The following is a 19,110-nucleotide window of genomic DNA, read 5'->3' as shown; positions in this document are numbered from 1 at the left end:
CCCTTTCTTTTTCAGCACTCTGTTCTGGCAGCTGTTTGTAAGCCAGTAGAACTTTCCTTTCCTATACAACTACAAACTTAATAGTTTCTTTTTGTACAGCCAGCTTCGTAAATTGACGCAGACGCGAAGCCATGAGCGTTTCGCACGGCTCTTTCTGTAGAGGCTGCTTGATCAAAGCATTGTGGTGGGTGAGAAGGCTCAAGTTTGCCTACGAAGCTACCTTGTTTTTAAACGTCAGAGAAGCAGAACGAATTGGGGTGATTGATTCCGCGAAAGAATCTCAGGTGGGGTCAAATCTTCCCGAATCGGCGTATCTTTTTTCCGAGTATGGTTCGTCGCCCCCTTTTCTGCCTGTTTCGTTGTGCTTGAAAGAAACCTAGACGACCGCATTGCTTTGGAGCGATTGTGGCGCGTCCAGCTGCATGCTGTCACGTGGCCTATTCATTTTGCTGGATTGCTGGCGTCCCACAAGCAAGAGCTGCACTTGTTCTGCCTTGCTGAAAACGTTTTGAACATTTTTCTTTTTGGTTAAATATTCAATGCTAAAAAAAGTATGTGCGCGCTTTTGGATTCCGCGGAATTTGTGCGTGACGAGATTTGAGAACTGTGTGCCACCTAGCCCACTATGACATAATAGTAGTGCTTCAGCAATAGGTTTTTCGCAGGACATATTTAAAATGGCTCATCAAAACAGACAGTGAAACGGTGGTGAACCCTCTTCAGGCGTTTTGTCGGCATTGAAAGTCCGACATGTCTCGGGGGGAAGGGGTTGGGGTAGGGGAGGGCCCGCTTCTGGATCCGCCACTGGTTTGTAGTGCCGTGGGACACGCTGTCTCTTTGTGCAACTGTATGTTTGTGAATGTAATAAAAATAAACAAAAACACCCTTGCACCCACCCCCAATATTCTTAGTCAGTGCACCCTTTTGGTGGGTAAAAGGGTGTTATGACATCTAGAACTGCCCTACGCTTCGCAAGAAGTCATGATGATGGGATATTTCTAGAATGAAAACACCCTTCGAGGGTGTTATGACTCGCAATTCTCACCATCAAGGGTGTAAATTATTTTACTGTGCAATCCTCGCCGCTGGCTCTTCGGCGCCCGTTCGTCCGCGTGTCTTTTTTGTCCGCGCTCCTCTCCTCTCCGCAGTGCGTGTGGAGAGGAGGTGGAAGCTGCTGAACACGTGACACTTTCCTGAAAGCGGGTTCCCCCTGCAGTTGCAAGCAACGGGGCTGATATTTTCAAAGCATTGGGGTTTGGAAACAGTGGAGGCAAAGTAGAATAACCAAACGGAGGTGGTCTAACTGGTGGCTAAAATCAACACTAGAGTTCAGCTTCACCCTCCACTAATACAGAACATATCGCCAGTCAAGGCTAGGTGGCGTGTGCGGCCGGCCGATTTAAAGGGTTCCTCCTTATTCATTGAACCATCGCGCATCGCGTCTCTTCTTGCTCGCGTTGCCTGTCGAAACTTCACTTCTGCAGAGCTTATGCACTCTTGCGCTCGCTTTCCGTCTCACACCTTTAAAACCCAGCGTTTTGTCTTCAAGTAGAGGCATAGTTATTTTATAACACACCAAAAGCACACAGGACCGCTGTGTCCGCGTCGTTCCTTTCACTGTCGCGTCCTCTTTTGTGCGCTAAACAAATTACCGTGTTCAACCAAGATGCCCAAGCATACGCACTATCAAGTAGAGGCCTACGCGCAACACAGCGCACCCAGCGACGCCGAGCTGCTACCTCTATTTGTGGCGCGCACAGCCGTAACGGCGAGCGAGTTGGGCGCGTGAGGGCGTGCGCATCCGCGACAAGCTCTGCGACCTTGAGTGGCCTCGCGTTTCATCTTGGCTCTTACTATGCAAAGAAGTGCTTCGCATTGAAAAAGCGCCAGTGTTATATATTAGCACCACTGACCCTCTATAAGTATGCGATAGAGTACTTACAATGTGAGATTCTTGAATAACAGTAGGTAAGATCGCCTGTTCAGCACACGAGCAGTCGGAGACGTGAACACGAAGTGACGGGTCAGTACCTCGTATAACTTCGGGTGTCGTGCACACCATGAAGCACTCGCATCAGCTCAACACATTTGGAGTCTCCTCTTACATGCCTCCGCAATAGGGTAAGTCCATCTTTAAGGCCTTAGTAATACGTGACCGGTGGTGTGATCGAACACCTGTGGTCCAGAATGACATCCCAATGCTTTACCTATGTGGCCCCGATCACAGGTATATGCTTCTCCGATGCCAAAACGTCGCTCTTTGAAACGTCTGGCGCATGCGCCAATATCAAATTTTACGCATTCTTCCCCCGTGACATCTAGCCGTGGTGTTAGACTGCACTTTCTTCGGAAACTGCCCATACTCTTTTTTTTGTCATGCGAAGGCGAGATCTCCAAAGTGAAAGAAGTTCCGGTCCCCCTATGATAATATTGCTATAAAAGCGCATCCATTTCAGCTTAGTCTAGGAGAAAGATGACAGAATCATTTTCCTGCATTTTCGGTTGGTACAGCAATGCCGCAGGCAGCTTCGGGCAATGGGCTGACGCCTAAATGTCGCTGTCTGAAACAAAGAACGGCTTGAGTCTAGGTTGAAGGCATCTCTTGCCCCGCAACACTTAGGATGGGTTGGTGTATCTTTTTTGCGTTATACTGAACATCACGTGTGGATTTACCTTTGGAAAGCTCGTGTGGTGGCGAAACCTTTTTGTAGACGATCGACAAGAGCTTGCAGACTTCCTGCGATATCCAAAATGCTACTGCAAACTTCCCAGGCCGCGATGTCGAAGGAAGTGAGTAAGAAAGACACGGGACATCGCCGTCGTCGGCAGAAGAAGACGGCGGACAACAAGGCCAGGTCGCCGTCGGTCGCCACGATGTCCAGAATTGTCGCCTCCGATGTGAGCGATATGTCCGCGAGTGGCGTGGAAACAGCCGCCTCCCGGCTGCCGCCTGCCGCCCCCGCCGCCGAACAGCCCGCATCACAGGGAAAAATCACCGCCGTTCAACTATCCCCTGCCGGTAGTTCTACTTCGGTTCAGCCGGTGTCGCAAAGCTGCGGCAGCGTCGGAAACACGCTTCAGGAAACTTCCGTGCCTGCGGTGCCAGCGTCGGCCGTCCCCGATGCCGCGACAACGGTAAGAAGGCACCCCATCTTAGGAAAAGAAACAGTGGGGAAGGCCTTCCAGGTTTCTCGACTTTGCGTCAAACTGCGTGTCTTGTTTCTGAAGCTCGACGGCCGTATGAAACACTTTTGGCAGCTCTCCATTGCCCGCTTCCTGGCCAAGTATGAAGTCCTTATCAGGTATCCCGCTATGTATTATACAAATTCGCTGACAGTGAAACTTACGATGCGCGGTTGTGTTCTTCATAGTAACACGAGGCTGAGCTGACCAATGCTCCGCGATACTGTTTTGGAGAGGCGTAATAAAGCGGATTCGAAAAAGTAGGTTGCGCTCTACGTGGCTGATCTTATCCGTCCTTACGCAGTGATAGCATTCTACAGTGCATCGCAAGCCTCAGTACAGAATGTCACCGGCCTTCGTCTGTGATAAGGTGACAGAATAGACAGAGGTCTCAATGGCGCCTGAAACCGGCTCCGTCTGTGTTCGTAGTTACCGCCTCTCCTGCTGGGGGCGCCACAGGATAGGTGGTATAGAAGTAGTAAGGAAGAAGAACTCCTACGGGAACCTTAGAATAGCATCACCATCAATAACAGAAAAAAGCAGGAAAACAAGAAAGGGAGCTCGCCATGCAATTGGCTACATCAACATGAAGAGCGGCAGAAGGAAGGAAGGTACAATGAGTGAAAAAAAAATACTTAGCTGGGTATAATGTATTTACGCACCGGCAATAATTGCAGAGAGAAGAATCAAGAGTGAGTGGGATGCATAAGTACTTAAGGGTTTCGGATGTGATGCCGAAATTATCCTATAGGTGAGATGAATGCCCACATACAGGATCTAGGTGGCTCTACCGACAACAACGGGAAGTCAGTGCTGGATCGTTGTGAGCAACATAACCTAGTTATCGTGAATACAGGGCCTAAGTGTTAAGGGCAGATCTCATGGGAATTTGGTAACCGGCAATCGACCATTGATTACTGCCTGATGACAGGAGGAATTCATGATAAGTTGAGAGAAATGGTAATCGACGAGGAAGGGTATAGCAGCATAGGGAGTGACCATAATCGCATCATTTTGAAAATTGAATATGTAGATGGGCTAGCGAGCAAGGAGTGGGAAATGGCCAGTCGGAATTCGGACGCCGAACAAATAACAAATATAGTCACAAGAGTCTAGGAAGAACTTAGCAAATGGCCAAGTAAAGAATAGGAATATAGTGAGCTTCTCAATGTAATAACCACAGAAATACGCAAAGTGAAACAACAAGTTCATTGGAAAGGAAAAAAGAAAACCGAAAATCTGGTGGAACAGGAAGATGTGAAAAGCGATCGCTGAACAAGAGAAGGCATCCCGAGAGCACAGGCAGGCAATAAAAAGCGCAGTTGTAGCAGGATGAAATAGCCAGTAAATGGGAAACATACCGTGAGAAAAAAATGTATGGTTTAAATACTGCTTCAAGCAAAGATACAAGGTGAAAATGAACGGCGGTTGTCATAAATATGTGAGGAAAAAAAGGCTGCACTAAGAATATTTTGGAACCAAATAACATTATTAGACAGGATGTCAACAGCAACGCAACCACATATCCTAGACGAAGGGGGAAAGAAACTGCAAGAAAAAAAGAGCATTAAAGAAACCAGATGGAAAAGGAGCGTGAGCTGACAAATTTCAACTGGAAGAAAGCCGAAGAGAATCGCTTAGCGTACAGCCACAGCGCTAGACGAGGTTCCTATTAGGTGGATTAATGAACTAGGACAAAAAAAGTAAGGAAAATATGGTGAAAGCAGTGGAAAAAGCGAATACCATAGAGTTGGCGACAAACTAGAATAAATTTAGTTTATAAAGGTAAGGGGAAAAAGAATTCACTCGTATAGACCGTTGTCCATTAAACCAGTAACATACAGGTTAGCAATACAGTCAATCAAACTAAAGCTGCAAGCATGGGCAGATAATAAGGACATTTCGGGAGAACTTCGGAGTGGCTTTAGAATAGGTAGGCGTTTGGATGATAACTTACTTGTTCTTACTCAGTGTATTCATATATCGAGAGTAGAAAGCAGACCGTTATATGTGGACTTTTTTAGATATTAAATGACCGTAGGAGAACGTATGCCGCAACATTTTGTCGGATATTCTGGAAGGGGAAGGCTTAAGCGACGATTGTCTACAGGTTTGGAGAGAGATTTATCTAGAAAATAAGGTTTGCGTTGAATGGGAAGGGATGCGGAGCGAGAAGACAGTTGATATCAACAAGCGACTGAGGCAGTGGTGCACTTTATCCCCACTGCTGTTTGTGATGTACATGGTGAGGATGGAGAGGGCGCTAGAAGGAAGTAATATCGTTTTTAATCTCTCACACAAACGGGCGGGTACAGTTTTAGAGCAGTAGCTTCCAGGTTTATTTTATGCGGGCGACATTGTGTTGCTAGCTAACAAGCAAAGTGATTTGCATCGTATGGCTTATATCTGTGGACAGGAAGGCAACAATTTAGGTTTGAAATTTAGTGTTAGAAAATCAGGTCTATGGGATTCAATCAAAACAGTGAACAGACGGTGCCAATACAGGGCTAGGAAATACCTCGGCTAAAAGAATGCAAGTACTTTGGTATATGAATAAACGAAGGTAATAGATCTATGGAAACATAGGAAAAAGCAATAACAGTAAAGGGGAAGAGAAATGCATCCATAATGAAGCACAGATCGCTATGGGGATACAATACGTACGAGGTGCTTCGGGTTATGTGACTTACTTTTGGAAATGATCGTGCTTCCTTGAAATCAGGTTTACAATCAGGACTCGATGGCAAACAAAGGTCGGTCGGACGCCTCGCATTGGGCACTCAAAGGAAAACTACAAATGAAGCTGTGCAGGGTGATATGGGCTTGACAAGTTTTGAAGAGAGGGTAACTCACAGTAAAATTGATTATGAAGAACGACTGAGAAATATGGAAGAAAGTAAATTGGATGGGAGAGTGTTGAGGTATTTGTACAGGAAAAACATTGATTCCCAGTGGAGGAAAAGAACTAGGAAGATAACCAGCAAGTGTGCGGCCTGTAGGGTGAGCAAGACAGCCCCAAAGAACGTCAAGCGGAAAGTCAGAGGCTTAAATAATCTCAGGGGTGGCGGCAATGGAAAAGAAACCTGTAATGAGTAGCTATTTAAAACGAAAATCTAAATCAGGAAGGAAATAATTTATGATAACTCAAAGGAAGCTCATAACTTTACGAAGATCAGGATGCCTTAGAACACGCACCTATAAAGCGAGATATACGAAGGAAGAAGCATGTGCTTGATGCGGTAAAGCTCGGGAAACGATGGAGCATATTTTATTGGAATGGTAAGATATCTGCCCAGCGCTCGATTTAGAAACCACTGGCCTCCTTGAAGCCCTTGGATTCAGTGAAAGCAGAAGGAAAGTAAACATATCCGCAATAGGCAGATTAGAAAGTGGCGATCGGAAGATTGGTGGAAGAAAAATAGGGAAACAACAAAAAACGGAGACGTACAAAAACAAATTTCACAATAGGGGGCCAGAAAATTTCGTTATGGTAATCCATTGTGCACTTTTCCTTTCTTTTTCTTTCTTTCTTTTTTGATCTAGATAGGACATTAGGCAGTATAATAGCAAGAGCTTGGTGGTGCAGCCCACCGCCCCGTTCTAAAGCGGACTCTCGTAACATCCATCCATCCAATGAGCTCTGCGACCTTGAGGGGCCTCGCGTTTCATACGGCCTTTTACTATGCAAAGAAATGCTTCGCATTTAAAAAACAAAAGTGGTATATACTAGCCCCACTGACTCTCTATAAGTATGCGATAGCGTACTTACAAAGTGATATTGTTGAATAACAGTGCGCAAGCTCGCCTGTTATGCACACGAGCAGCCGTAGACGTAAAGTGACGGTTCTATATCTTGTTTAACTTATAGTGTCGTCCACACTGTGAAGCGCTGGCAGCAGCTCAACACATCTAGAGTATTGTGTTCCATACCTCCACAGTGGGTTAAGTTCATCTATAAGGCCGTAGTAATGCGTGACCGGTGCTGTGATCGATCACCTGTCGTCCAGCACGGCCGCCCAATTGCTTTACCTATTAGGCCCCGATCACATTTATATGCTTCTCCGATGCCAAAAAGTCGCTCTTTGAAATGTCTGGCGCCTGCGCCAATTGCCAATTTTCGCATTATTCCTCCGTGACATCTAGCCGTGGTAATAGGCTGCACTTTTTTCGTGAACGGCCAATACTTTTTTTTTGTCACGGGAACGCGGGATCTCTAAAGTGCAAGAAGTCTCGGCCCCCGCATAACGCTATCGCTATAAAAAGCGCATCCATATCAGCTCAGTAGGAGAGAGAGGACAGAATCCTTTTCCTGCTCAGAGGCGCCGCTCAGTTGGTACAGCAACGCCGCAGGGATCTTTGCGGAATTCGCTGAAGCCGCAAAATCCATTGCAAGAAACAAACAACGGCCCAAGTCTAGATTTACAGCATCTATCTCTGCGCGAGACTGGAAATGCGTCAGTTTTTTTTTTTCTTCTTTTTTTTTTGCCTTATACTGAACGTCACGTGTGCATGTACTTTTGCAAAGCTCGTGTTGTGGCAAAATTTTTTTGTAAAATATCGCCAAGAGGGTGCAGACCTCCTGCAATATCGAAAATTGTACTGCAAATTTCCCAGCCCGCGATGTCTAAAGAAGTGGGTAAGAAAGACACGGGACATCGCCGTCGTCGGCACAAGAAGATGGCGGACAGCAGGGCCAGGACGCCGTCGGTCGCCACGATGTCCAGAATTGTCACCTCCGATATGAGCGAGATGTCCGCGAGTGGCGTAGAAACAGCCGCCTCCCGGCCATCCCAGCTGCCACCTGCCGCCGCCGACGCGGAGCAGCCCGCATCGCAGGGAAACATCACCACTGGGCAACTGTCCCCAGCCGGAAGTTGCACGTCGGTTCAGCCGGTGTCGCAAAGCAGTGGCAGCATGGGACATCCGTTTCGGGAAGGTGCCGTGGCTGCGGTTCCAGCGTCGGCCGTCCCCGATGCCGCGGAGGAGGTATACAAGGTTTGTCGAATTTGCGCCAAGCTGCGTGGCTTGCCTCTCAAGCTCTACAGTCACATGAAAAACTTTTGATGCCTCTTGATTAGCTGCTTTCTGGCCAAGTATGAAGTCCTTATTACGTACTGCACTATGCATTATACAAATTTGATGACAGGGAAATTTACGTTGAACGGTTGTATTCTTCATGGTAACAAGAGTGTGAGCTGACCAGCCCTCCATATTTTCGTCTTAGAGAGATTAATAAAGCGGATTTTAAAAAGTGGGTTGCTCTCTATGTGACTGATCTTATCCGGCGTTGAATTCTTTCTGACAGACCTTGCAGTCCTGTAGCATACCATGGCATTTGAAGGTATAGGCAAGCTGGTTCCCGTCCATAAATCAGGTAGTCGACACTCACCTTCCAACTATCGTCCGATATCGCAAACTACCGTCCCATCTAAACTAATGGAACATATACTCAAATTTGCCCCAATTTCCTAAATATAATTCACTTTTTCACCTCCTGTCAACAAGACTTTACGAAAATTTTCTCTTGCAAAACGCAACTCTTGTCCTTCACTAATGATTTGTTTCGGGCCCGTGCTTCTGGCCTCACGATAGACGGCATTGTCCAATATTTTTCTACTTACTAATTACTTTTCTGTAAACTAAGCAAGTTTAACGTCAATCCCAACATAAACTGGGTTATATGTTTCCTTATGATCGTTCACAATATGTGTTTGCCAATGGCTGCGGCTCCAGACTTACCCCTGTTGCCATCGGTGTACCACAAGACTCTGGTCTGGGGCCACAGTTGTTTCTTATCTATGTTAACGACCTCCCCACTAAAATTCAATCTGCCATCAAACTGTTGGCACATGACCGTGTTGTTTGCCGAACTGTCACTAACTATTCTGAAAATACAATGCTTCAAAAAAGATCTGGATAACAGTTCTTCATGGTGCTCCCATTGGCAACTGAAGCTCAACGTACCTAAGTGAAAGTGCATACGTAACTCGCGTCCTTCAAAAGATCCTAACCCAGTAGTATACATCCCAAATACCACGTCGGTGATAAGCGTCACTTCATATCAATACCTTGGTTTTCACATAACAGGCATCCTTTGATGAAATATACACGCAGAATTCGCATCTAACAAGGCTAATCGCATGCTCTGGGACCTTGCGACGCATTCTCTCATCTGCAAATGTCCCGGTAAAGTTATCCTCACACAAAACACTCATACCACCCAAGCTCGAATATACACGTTCGATATGGGACCTTCCATATGTTTCCCTCGCGAGCATTCTTTAGTCCATTATGAACCGCGGCGGCTGGTTTCATTTTGTCCAATTATTCTCGTCATGCCGATGTCTCCTCCATGAAATCAACCCTTGGTTTACGTGAACTCGATCGCCTGTCTCCTCTCGACTTTTTTTCTAAAACATTGTGCTAATCCTGATCTTAAGGAGCAACTTCTACTTCGTCTCTCTTGTATACTTCACCACGTGCTTACCATCGGTGCAACGTTGGAGTGCCGATTTGTCGCTCGAGTGCTTTCCTCAACTCCTCCATACCGGGCAGCAGTACAGAATAGAACCATCTCCCTGCCTGCATCGCTGCTACTGCGTGCCACAACCACATTAAAGTCATGCCACTGCTCTCTGTAAAGCCCTGTGGGGTTTGAGAGCAACGACAATAAATATTTAAATAAATATAAACACACAAACAGCTAGTACACGCACTCAGAGACACATACACAACAAAGTAGAACGGCAGTGCTCCCGTGCAAGTCATCGCTACCCCGTGGGTCGGGCATGCTCCACAGCTTCAAGTTGGAACCGTGCAGCATGTGTAACGTGGCCTTGAGAGAGTGTGTATCAGACACTTAGTGACAGCCGGCCGTGACATAAGTCCCGAGGAACGTTACACACAGAGCACATTGACAAAACTCTGCCCACAGAATTTCTCACGTAAAGTAGTTCGTGTAGGCCACTCACGTATAGACCTTCTGCCCTACAGGCCCGCGCGATGTCACTCGTTGGCTGAATTCTCGTTTCTTGCTTGCTGCCAGTGCTCGCCCTGCTAAAACTGTCCACGACGGCCCGTCCGCAGGCGTCGCCACCGAAACCGGATGGCAGCGGAGGACGGTGCACCGAGCAGGAAGGCGGCACCGCGGAGGTGGAGCCCATTTCGAAGTCCCCGTCGAGCGGCATGACATTGGTGCCTTCTGTGGTAGCCGCCACCACCCCGTCGATCGGAGCCGCCGGCCTTGCCGAGCCGGCTTCGGCCAAGGATCGGGACGGAGGCCCAGGGCGCACACTCCCGACTGACGCGTCCACTGGCCACACAGATCAGTTGGATCCGAGCAGAGGAACCACCCGGCAGACGGTGTCGAAAGGAGGAAGCATGGGCAGAGCGATCCGACTGCACAAGCCTGTAGCGGGAGTCGCAGATTCCTTGCAACAGGTTGAGCAACATTCCCTGTTTTCATTTCGGACTACCCTGAAGGTCAAATCGCCTCCTGAAGGAAGTTACTGCACGACAGAACGTACGAAAAGTGTTGTTAGTTCTTAATGATAGCAGCATTCCGCACAAGTTGGTAATCCATTATTCAAGTAACACTGCGCAACACAAAAAAAAAGGACACGGACGTAAGAGAAGACACACCAAGAGCTTGGTGTGTCTTCTCTTACGTCCGTGTCGCTTCTTTGTTGCGCAATATTACTTGAGTTGTTAGTTCCATCTTGTACAACATTAGGTGCCACAGCAAAACGCAAAGGTATTTCTTTAGTACATATTTACTCGGCAAATACAAAAGCAAGCGTCATACGTTTATTATTTACTTCTTCTATATAGTGTTACTCTGGCTATTACGCTGTTTTCTGGTCTAAGATAGGTTTTATTGATGCAAAGCGGTGATTGCACTCATTGGATGTGCGTGGTCAGAAATAAATAAATGAATTTTTCATGCGGTGGAATGCAGAGTTTATAAAGGTGGTCTAATCTACGTACGATGTACTGCGGAAAAGAGGGGTGGAGGCTTAGCTGCTTACATAAGGCAACGTATGAAAACTATCATTGCAATTATTTGATAACTTTAATTTTTTTAGAGCTTTCATACAAATCATGGCAGCAAGTGTGGTGCCTGAGGAAGGCGAACCACGGAGGTGAAGCTTATCATCGACGCGAGAGACATCTTGCAGTCTGTGTATGTCCTATTATTGGCTCTAATCCGTGATATCATTTCAAGTAGCATGTCAGGCATTTCGCTAGGCTAGCATCTACAACTGTCATCGCAATATTTGTCGCTCTTCCCTTTCTCAATATACAAGCCTGATGTCAAAATAACGAAATCTCGGAATGTCAAAGAATAGGAAGGCTAAATGTACCCGTCCCAGCGTCTACGAATAAATTTGAAAGCAATAATATTTTTTGAACAGTGAAGGAACCTGGAGAGGGTTACAAGTGAATTATGTATAAAATTGATCTACTGGATTTCTAGCTTGTTTAGCGGCAGAATGGCGCGTTTAGTGCATAGTTAATATTTAGACGGATGTTGAACGAAGACATCAAACCATTACGCAGATTGTAACCCATTTTGCGCACTCTTTGGTTATATTGTTATGTCATTTCAGGCAATAATTGGCAACGTTAATCTTCAGGGCCCTTATTAGAATATAAAGGCGGTATTTTGAAGTGTCCGTACCAGAATATTTGCCTGAAAGAAATCTACCTATCAATGCAATAATAGCTTTCTCCGCACTGTAGATCACTCTGGAGTGATTGTCAGAATATTCGCTTCCATGCCCACGAAAGCAGATGTCATTGCAATAAGGTGAATGACCCACAAATCCCTTTTCATTATCTGCTGCCCGAGAATCTCCATTACCTGACTGCTTAAGACGATGTTGCGGATAGGGTGACGTTCAGGGCATGGAAACCACCAAGCCCATCGATTACGACGTCGAGTTGTAGAAAACGAAGAAAAAAGGGTTCATTTAGCTTAGGTACACGGCACCAGTGCGTAAGCCCACTCCATACAGGAGCAAGTTAACGTCTCAGTTCACATCAGGACCCTCTGTCGCTCTCGAAAAGTCTCTCGTTTGCCGTCGTCTTCCCTAGGCGAGTCGACTAGGGAATCTGAAGACTGTCCAGCAGCAGATCCCCATCGTCGACTCCGTTGCGATACCACGTCCATACTATCCATTACCCGCAGTAACTCCGCCTCGAAGAAACTTGTTTGGAATTTCTGGAAGAAAGAAGTCATCCGGTGACACCTAGTTCGTTCGTCGTTGCCCACCCCGTCTTTCGTTCAGTCTGCAAGGTGAAGCGCGGGCTGAGGGCCTTTCGTGGAACCCTGCAACTGCCGGTTTACACGCTGTCTCGACGGCTGGATAAGTGCTGAGGGATAGGGGGTGATTCGGCTCGTCTAATTACCTGCGCCTATCCATTCGTTGTCGTGGTTCCCATCCGTTCATCCTTTTCTCCAGTTTCCAGGTAATGGAAGGGTGAACGCCGCGCTGAGGTCTGTTTAGGAGGTTGGGTGGTTTGGCACGTGGCATACGTTCAATTAACATCCTTGGTTGTGTTAAGACATAACGACCTAAATGACTTCTTTCTTGAGGTGGGTTTCATCCTTCGACAATTTCTTTTGTCACCCGATCTCTAGCGTACTGTGTCGGGGTTCGAGACGAATTATTTTGCAGGCCGCGCGGACGACGTGCTTTCTTTGAGGCATCACTCGAGTTAGAATTAACCTCTGCAGCTTTGTCGTGCCGCCATACGAGCGGTATGTGCCGTAAAGCTTTTCACTCTGGCGAAGACAATACCAGTGACTCGTATCAGTCACGTTCGCAGAGAGCTCTTGACTGGTGACTTTGTAAAAAGTAACACTGGCGCTGTATGTTCTATAAGTTGGCGAAGCGCCGTGCGCGGACCCCTTGGTGCTTCGGACAACAGACGACTCCATCATCTTTCCTGATGGGGAAGCTTTCAAATTTTGTACTAGGCATCGCCACAGACTAGGTTTACCTGTGTGAAATTTCTGAACGAAACTGGCACATAAAATATTCGTAATGAAAATGGCACGTCAAAGGAAGCAGGTATATAAAGGCAAACCGATTTGTCGAGTAGTCGGGCTTCGCCGCCCGGCTGCTCTACGTGACCTGACAGTGCCGGTGTGCAAGGCCGCTTGACAAAATCTCTGGAGTCACCTCACGTGCGAACTGTGGATAACACTTAAGTACTCGCCCTGTTGTGTATATGCAAATGATTCGCTTCTTTGCTCTATCATCTCACCCAGCCCTTTTACTCCTCCCCCCCCCCCTGCTGACTGCCGTTGAAGTGACAGCAGACTGCGCTATTTATTTAGTAATAAACAACCAATTATTTTACGGAAACGTTTCATATGCCGTTCCAAATATTTAATACGTTCCTTAAAGTAATTTGTGTAAAATCTACATGGATTCCATACAAGCTCGATATGATTTCCAATAAATATGTATGAAAATCTTATTCAAATATTGGAGCGCATGCGGAACGTTTCAATGGCTAAAGCGTACTGCTACCAATCAACAGCTGGTACTAAAATGTGGATTAATCAACGCACTAGTTTAACAAGGAGAACATTTTATGCCTCTTACATGTTGCGGTATCAGCAGATCATGTCGGCACCATGAACATCCGGCAATATTCTGCGGTGCGCAGCTCCCCGTCAGCTCCAGCAAGGTCGAGGGGAAGGTCCAGCTTCCCGCGTCTGCCCCCGACTTGAGGCCTGCACTGACGGCCCTTCCGTTCACTAAACCAGCGAATAACGTGAGTGCACCTGCTTAATTTTTCTCCAACAGTGTCTTTTTTGCTCGTTTCAAGAGAATCATGCACTGGCTTTTTCCGCAAAAATAGCTGTTTGGAAGAAAACTGCATGGCTTGTTGTCATTGGAGAGTTTTCGCGTGTCCGTAAACGCATCAGATAAATTTAGCTTTTCTGGTATTGCGGCAAACGCTGGCGGTTCTGGGTGCTCTCCGGGTAAACTCTGAGCCACAAGGTGGCGCCACCGAGGCTGCCAGTTAAACTAAACGTCACCGGTAAACCCGGCATTAAGTCAAGAGCAATAAGTTTTAAAAATCTGCTCAAGCTCAACTGCCATGTCACCGCATATGCGCTAACGGCGATTGCCGGATACGTCTGCACGAGACGTCTGAACACATTGCAATCATTGCCGTGACCTGACGCATTCTTTAGCTGCATAGATTGCCAGTAGCGACGCGGCCGTTGACATTCAGTCTTTTTTTTTTTTTTTTTCTATCGTGGCACCAGCATCAAGTGACACTTTTGTTTCTTGCGCTGCACTTCCGGTTCGCCTCCTCAGACGACCGGGGAGGAAATTCAAAATAAATCAGGAAAGAAAATAGAAAAGAATAGTACTGTAAAAAAATTTAATTATAGATGTGATATCAGAGCGTAAGTTAAGTTACAAGCTGAGTTACTGGAGTGTCTGGAATAATTAGAGTTCATTAGAAATCACTGAGATGACCGAGGACAAAATTCAATATGAGTCAGAAAAAATACAAGTAATAAAGTACAAACTTAATGGGTTTCGTTATAAGATATCCTAGCTTAAGATTAAAGTTGAATTACTGAAGTGTCTGGAATAATTAGACTGAGAAATCATTTATTACCGCACAACAAAGCTCAGAATCGTAGACTTTAGAGACCCGCCATGCGAGCAGACTTTGGCGAAATTGCTGGAAACCCGGAAGTAGAAAGTGGAAGTAGTGACACCACTAATGAAGTGACACACAAGGTGGCATGATATTTACCCGCTAATTAATGGACAGCAGTTGCCCAATAATGAACTAAAGAATACCAACGCCAAGGTGCGAGCGCCACTAAGAGACACCTAAGTCAAAGATTAGGGTCACCTACCATTTTTTATTTGACGAGAACAGTGTTGTAACACACAAACGCATCAAAGGCGTAGTAATTGGACAAACCATCACGAAATGTCGCTACCAGCGTTGCTATAGTCGTCTACGGGGGCAGACTCTTGTTAATCCGTAAGGCGGTGTGTGCTACGGGCAACCGACGACTATCTATTGCGAGATGAACGTAGCGCCGATCCCAAACTCACCCACACTCAAGGAAAACTGAATTAAAAATATCAAGTGTTATAAGTAGCGGTTCATCGGTTCAACATAACGAACGGGCCATTTTCACTGAGTGCGGACTTTTCGTAATTGAGAAGGGCAGCTGGTTAAAGCAGAGTAACAAGCAGGACGAGGTGTAATACTGGTGAGGAAAATCGGCGCAACAAAAAGACGACGAGCACAGAGAGGGAAGAAAAGGCCAGCGCTTTTATAAGTGTAAAAAAAATCAGGAGCTCAATAATTTCTCGAATATATTACCGAAGTCTAGTAAAGTTATCTAAATACCAGCGTCACGTGATGCTTAGGAGCATCCTGCCGTGCCGTTGTCCCCGTTGAACTTTTAACAATATATGCGCTCAGACAAAAAATGAAAAAGCGGGTGTCAGACAAGCCAGGGCAAAGAGCCTTCGCTAACAACTTCTTTGCAAACTTGACTACGGCGTGTACATGGACAAAAGGACCGAAAGAACGGCGGCGACATGCGCTTACTTCCAAATACGCGCTGTACGCGCCGCAATCAAGTTTGCAATGGAATATCAACTAGCCAATGCCCAAACGCTGCTTCGCTGCCAACAGCGGACACCGTTCCATTCCATGTTCGTTGCAGCCAAGAACCGAGTTGCCGTCAGCGTCGGAGCCTGGTGCAGCAAAGTCCTACCGCTGCGCACTCGTGTTGGTCACCTTAGGAGTTGTCGCCCTCTTCAGCTTCGTCATCTTGCTTGCCAGCTCGCACCGACGCACCGATGTCCGCGCGCAGCTCTGCAACACGGAAGACTGCCGCGCGCACGCCAAGCTGCTCACTGAGCATCTCGACTGGACGCTGGATCCCTGCGAGGATTTTCAAGCGTTCGTTTGCTCGGCGGCGACCTCCTCCTCCGAACGAAGCGAGCTCTTCAAGACTGTGTTTGACGGACTCCGGCTCTCCTGGTTCCAAAAGCTTCGCGGCATCCTTCACGGCGGGTCGCGCAAGCTTCCCGTCGGGAAGAAGGCGCTCACCATGTACGAGATGTGCCTGGATCAGTACCCGTCAGACAAGCCCGATCTGCCACTTTTTCTCAGCTTTATTAGGTTCTTGGGGATGAATTGGCCCGAATCGCCACGCTACTTCGAACCGCCGCTCGAATTCGTAATCAAGCTCGCCTATTTGTGGCATTCCCCATTTTGGGTGTCGGTGAGAGTGTTTGAGATACCGGACCATTCTTTGTCGACTGCAAGGCAGCGGATCCAGATTCGGCCGAGCGCACTCGTTCCCACGTTGCTCCACCACCATGTGATCGTTGAATCCGTGTACACTACCTACTGGAAACAGTTTCTTGTTCACATGTATCCGGACGAAAGAACGAGACCCGCCATGAACAACGCCGCTGTTTACGAGGTTCGCAACATGGAGAAGTACATACTCGAAACCTTTAAGTCGTTGGACAATGTCGTAATGCCGCGGCAGGCGGTGTTCTCATTTGGCAACATTCCGGCCCACGTTCCCAACGCCTCGGCTCCTGAATGGCTTAGAAGCTTCCAGGTATCCCTCCTTCTGAGACGAGAGCTCACCTTCGACGACGAAATCGTCGTCAGTGATGTCCGCCTCCTCCAGAGAGTCAGCGAGCTACTCAACAAGTACGACGTGGCGCAGCTGAACATGCACCTGACGTGGCTACTCGTGCAGTACCATTCTGCTGTGGCCGGTTACCCCATGCTCATCGATTACTACGGGAGCCCGGGCAAAGCCGCGTTGCGTTTGCCCGTGTACTGCGGCCACCAGCTAGAGGCATCTTTCAAGGTTCTTGTTGCTGCGCTCGACTTCGTCTTCCGATTCACGGCGAGGGACATCAAGACCGTCAACAACGGCTTCAACGACGTGGTTTCGGCGGCCGTCAAAAAGGTCAACGCTTCGGACTGGATGGACGATGAGAGCAAGGCGCGATTAAGCGAGAAGATCTTGGCTGTGAAGAAGTCATTGTGGCCGCCCAAGGCTATCGTGAAGGCCAACTTGCTGGAGAAGCTGTATGGTGAGTTCCCCGAAGATACTAGAAGTTTTGCGGCCCTATGGATAAGCACGAGAGTGGCTGCGAGCCAGGCTGACATGACTGGCCCATACCTGAAGACGATGAGGCTGCCTTGGAATAGCCTTCCTGGCTACGCTTTCTACGATTATGTTTCGAACGTTGTAGAGCTTGCCACCGCCACCATCGCAGCACCCCTGTATTATCCGAACGGTGCGAAGGCTATGCTGTACGGTGGTCTGCTGTTCCTCGTGGCGACTCACTTGGTTCGTGCATTCGACAGCGAAGGCCTGAGGTGGACACCCAACGGAACCGAAGTCCACAGCATCCTGTCCAATGCGACGCTGTTCGAATACCGCGACCGGGAGCGATGCCTGTACGGCGATAGAGAGCAGAGTCTCTTCCCAGAAGCGCCTGCTGTTGCGATCGCCTACGAAGCCATGAAGCTGTCCCACGTTCGAGACAGCAGCGAACCCCTGGCGCTGCGCGATGACCTCTCGGAAGACAAGGTCTTCTTTATGACGCTGTGTTATATTTCGTGCGACATCTCTGGTGACCACCGCTCCCCTGATTTCGACTGTAACAAGGTGGCGAGGAATTCCAGAGCTTTTGCAGAAGCTTTTCACTGCGCCGCAGGATCCAAGATGAATGCCGAAAGGAAATGCGAATTCTTCTTTGGATAAAGACGTAAACGAGCACAGACGATGCGAGTGGTTACATATTTTGTGGACAAAAATTACATTAGGGATATCATCGTGTAACGCTTTAGTTGGCATTGCTGTTAGATTTCCGTCAACTTTCTTTTTTTATTGCATCGAGTATTCCATGGTAGTTAGAACTCGCGCTTCTGTAACAGACATGGAGATAATCAGTGATGTAATTGTAAAGGCAGCGTGGCGCACAGAATATTCGACAAGCTCTAATATGGCTCGTTCTTTTAATGTTTATTAAGCTATGCATGTTACCATGTCGTGCGGTGTGTACGCACGTTGCTATGGCGCAGTAGCCTGAGCCAGGTCGAATTAATGAAATCTAAGAGCCCTGCATCCACAAAGACTTTGCCGAAGAACTTGAGCGTCAGTGTGGCGTTCGCCACCCTATAATGTAACCTGAAATCATCATGTGTTTCTATATAGCAACAATTTGACAATTACTTTGCTTTAGCAGTGCCGACAGTGACAAATACTAGTGAATATAGTTTCAATATTGAACATTTGCGTCTTGTGCAACACGGTGCATATCTCGCAATTTCACCGCTGCTCAATTTACCCCAATACCTAGACCACCTAGACTTTCCTCTAGGTGCTGTTGCTTTACCGAGTGCGCTCGTGTTCCTGTATATGCTCCCTGCGGGAGCATATACAAGAACACCAGCGCGTGCATCGCATTCCTTCGTAGTTTCCCCGGTGCACGATTTTCTTCAACTCCAGGCGCCTTGCTCCTCCGGGGCTCGCTTCCCTCGTGGCGACACACATAATCTCGCCAATATCACAGACGGGGCATGTACAGTCAACCACAAAAGTTTACGGACCATGAGATCCCAGGAAGAGTTCAATTTCCGAACAGCTTGTGACAATATGCAGTAAAACCGAACATCGCAACGTTGTTCACATATACTGGTAGAATCATCATCATCAGCCTGGTTACACCCACAGCAGGGCAAAGGCCTCTCCCATACTTCTCCAACTACCCCAGTCATGTACTAATTGTGGCCATGTTCTCCCTGCAAACTTCTTAATCTCATTCGCCCACCTAACTTTCTGCCGCCTCCTGCTACGCTTCCCTTCCCTTGGAATCCAGTCCGTAA

General features: G+C 47.4%; 1 protein-coding gene across 2 annotated transcripts in view; it reads right to left on the bottom strand.

Moving 5' to 3' along the window:
- The window catches only part of LOC126534797 (uncharacterized), a 72,583-nt gene extending 61,826 nt beyond the window's left edge, over positions 1-10,757 (bottom strand). For both annotated transcript variants that reach the window (XM_055072749.2, XM_055072750.2), the window contains exon 1: positions 10,155-10,757. In XM_055072749.2, coding sequence (XP_054928724.1) covers positions 10,155-10,648 — 494 coding nt within the window. In that variant the 5' untranslated portion in view covers positions 10,649-10,757. The remainder of the gene's footprint in view (positions 1-10,154) is intronic.
- Positions 10,758-19,110: the final 8,353 nt, after the last annotated feature.

The sequence above is a fragment of the Dermacentor andersoni genome, chromosome 7, assembly GCF_023375885.2.
Source record: "Dermacentor andersoni chromosome 7, qqDerAnde1_hic_scaffold, whole genome shotgun sequence".
Lineage (NCBI taxonomy): Eukaryota > Metazoa > Arthropoda > Arachnida > Ixodida > Ixodidae > Dermacentor > Dermacentor andersoni.
Note: the sequence above shows the minus strand (reverse complement) of the source record. Positions and strands in the feature narration are given on the sequence as shown.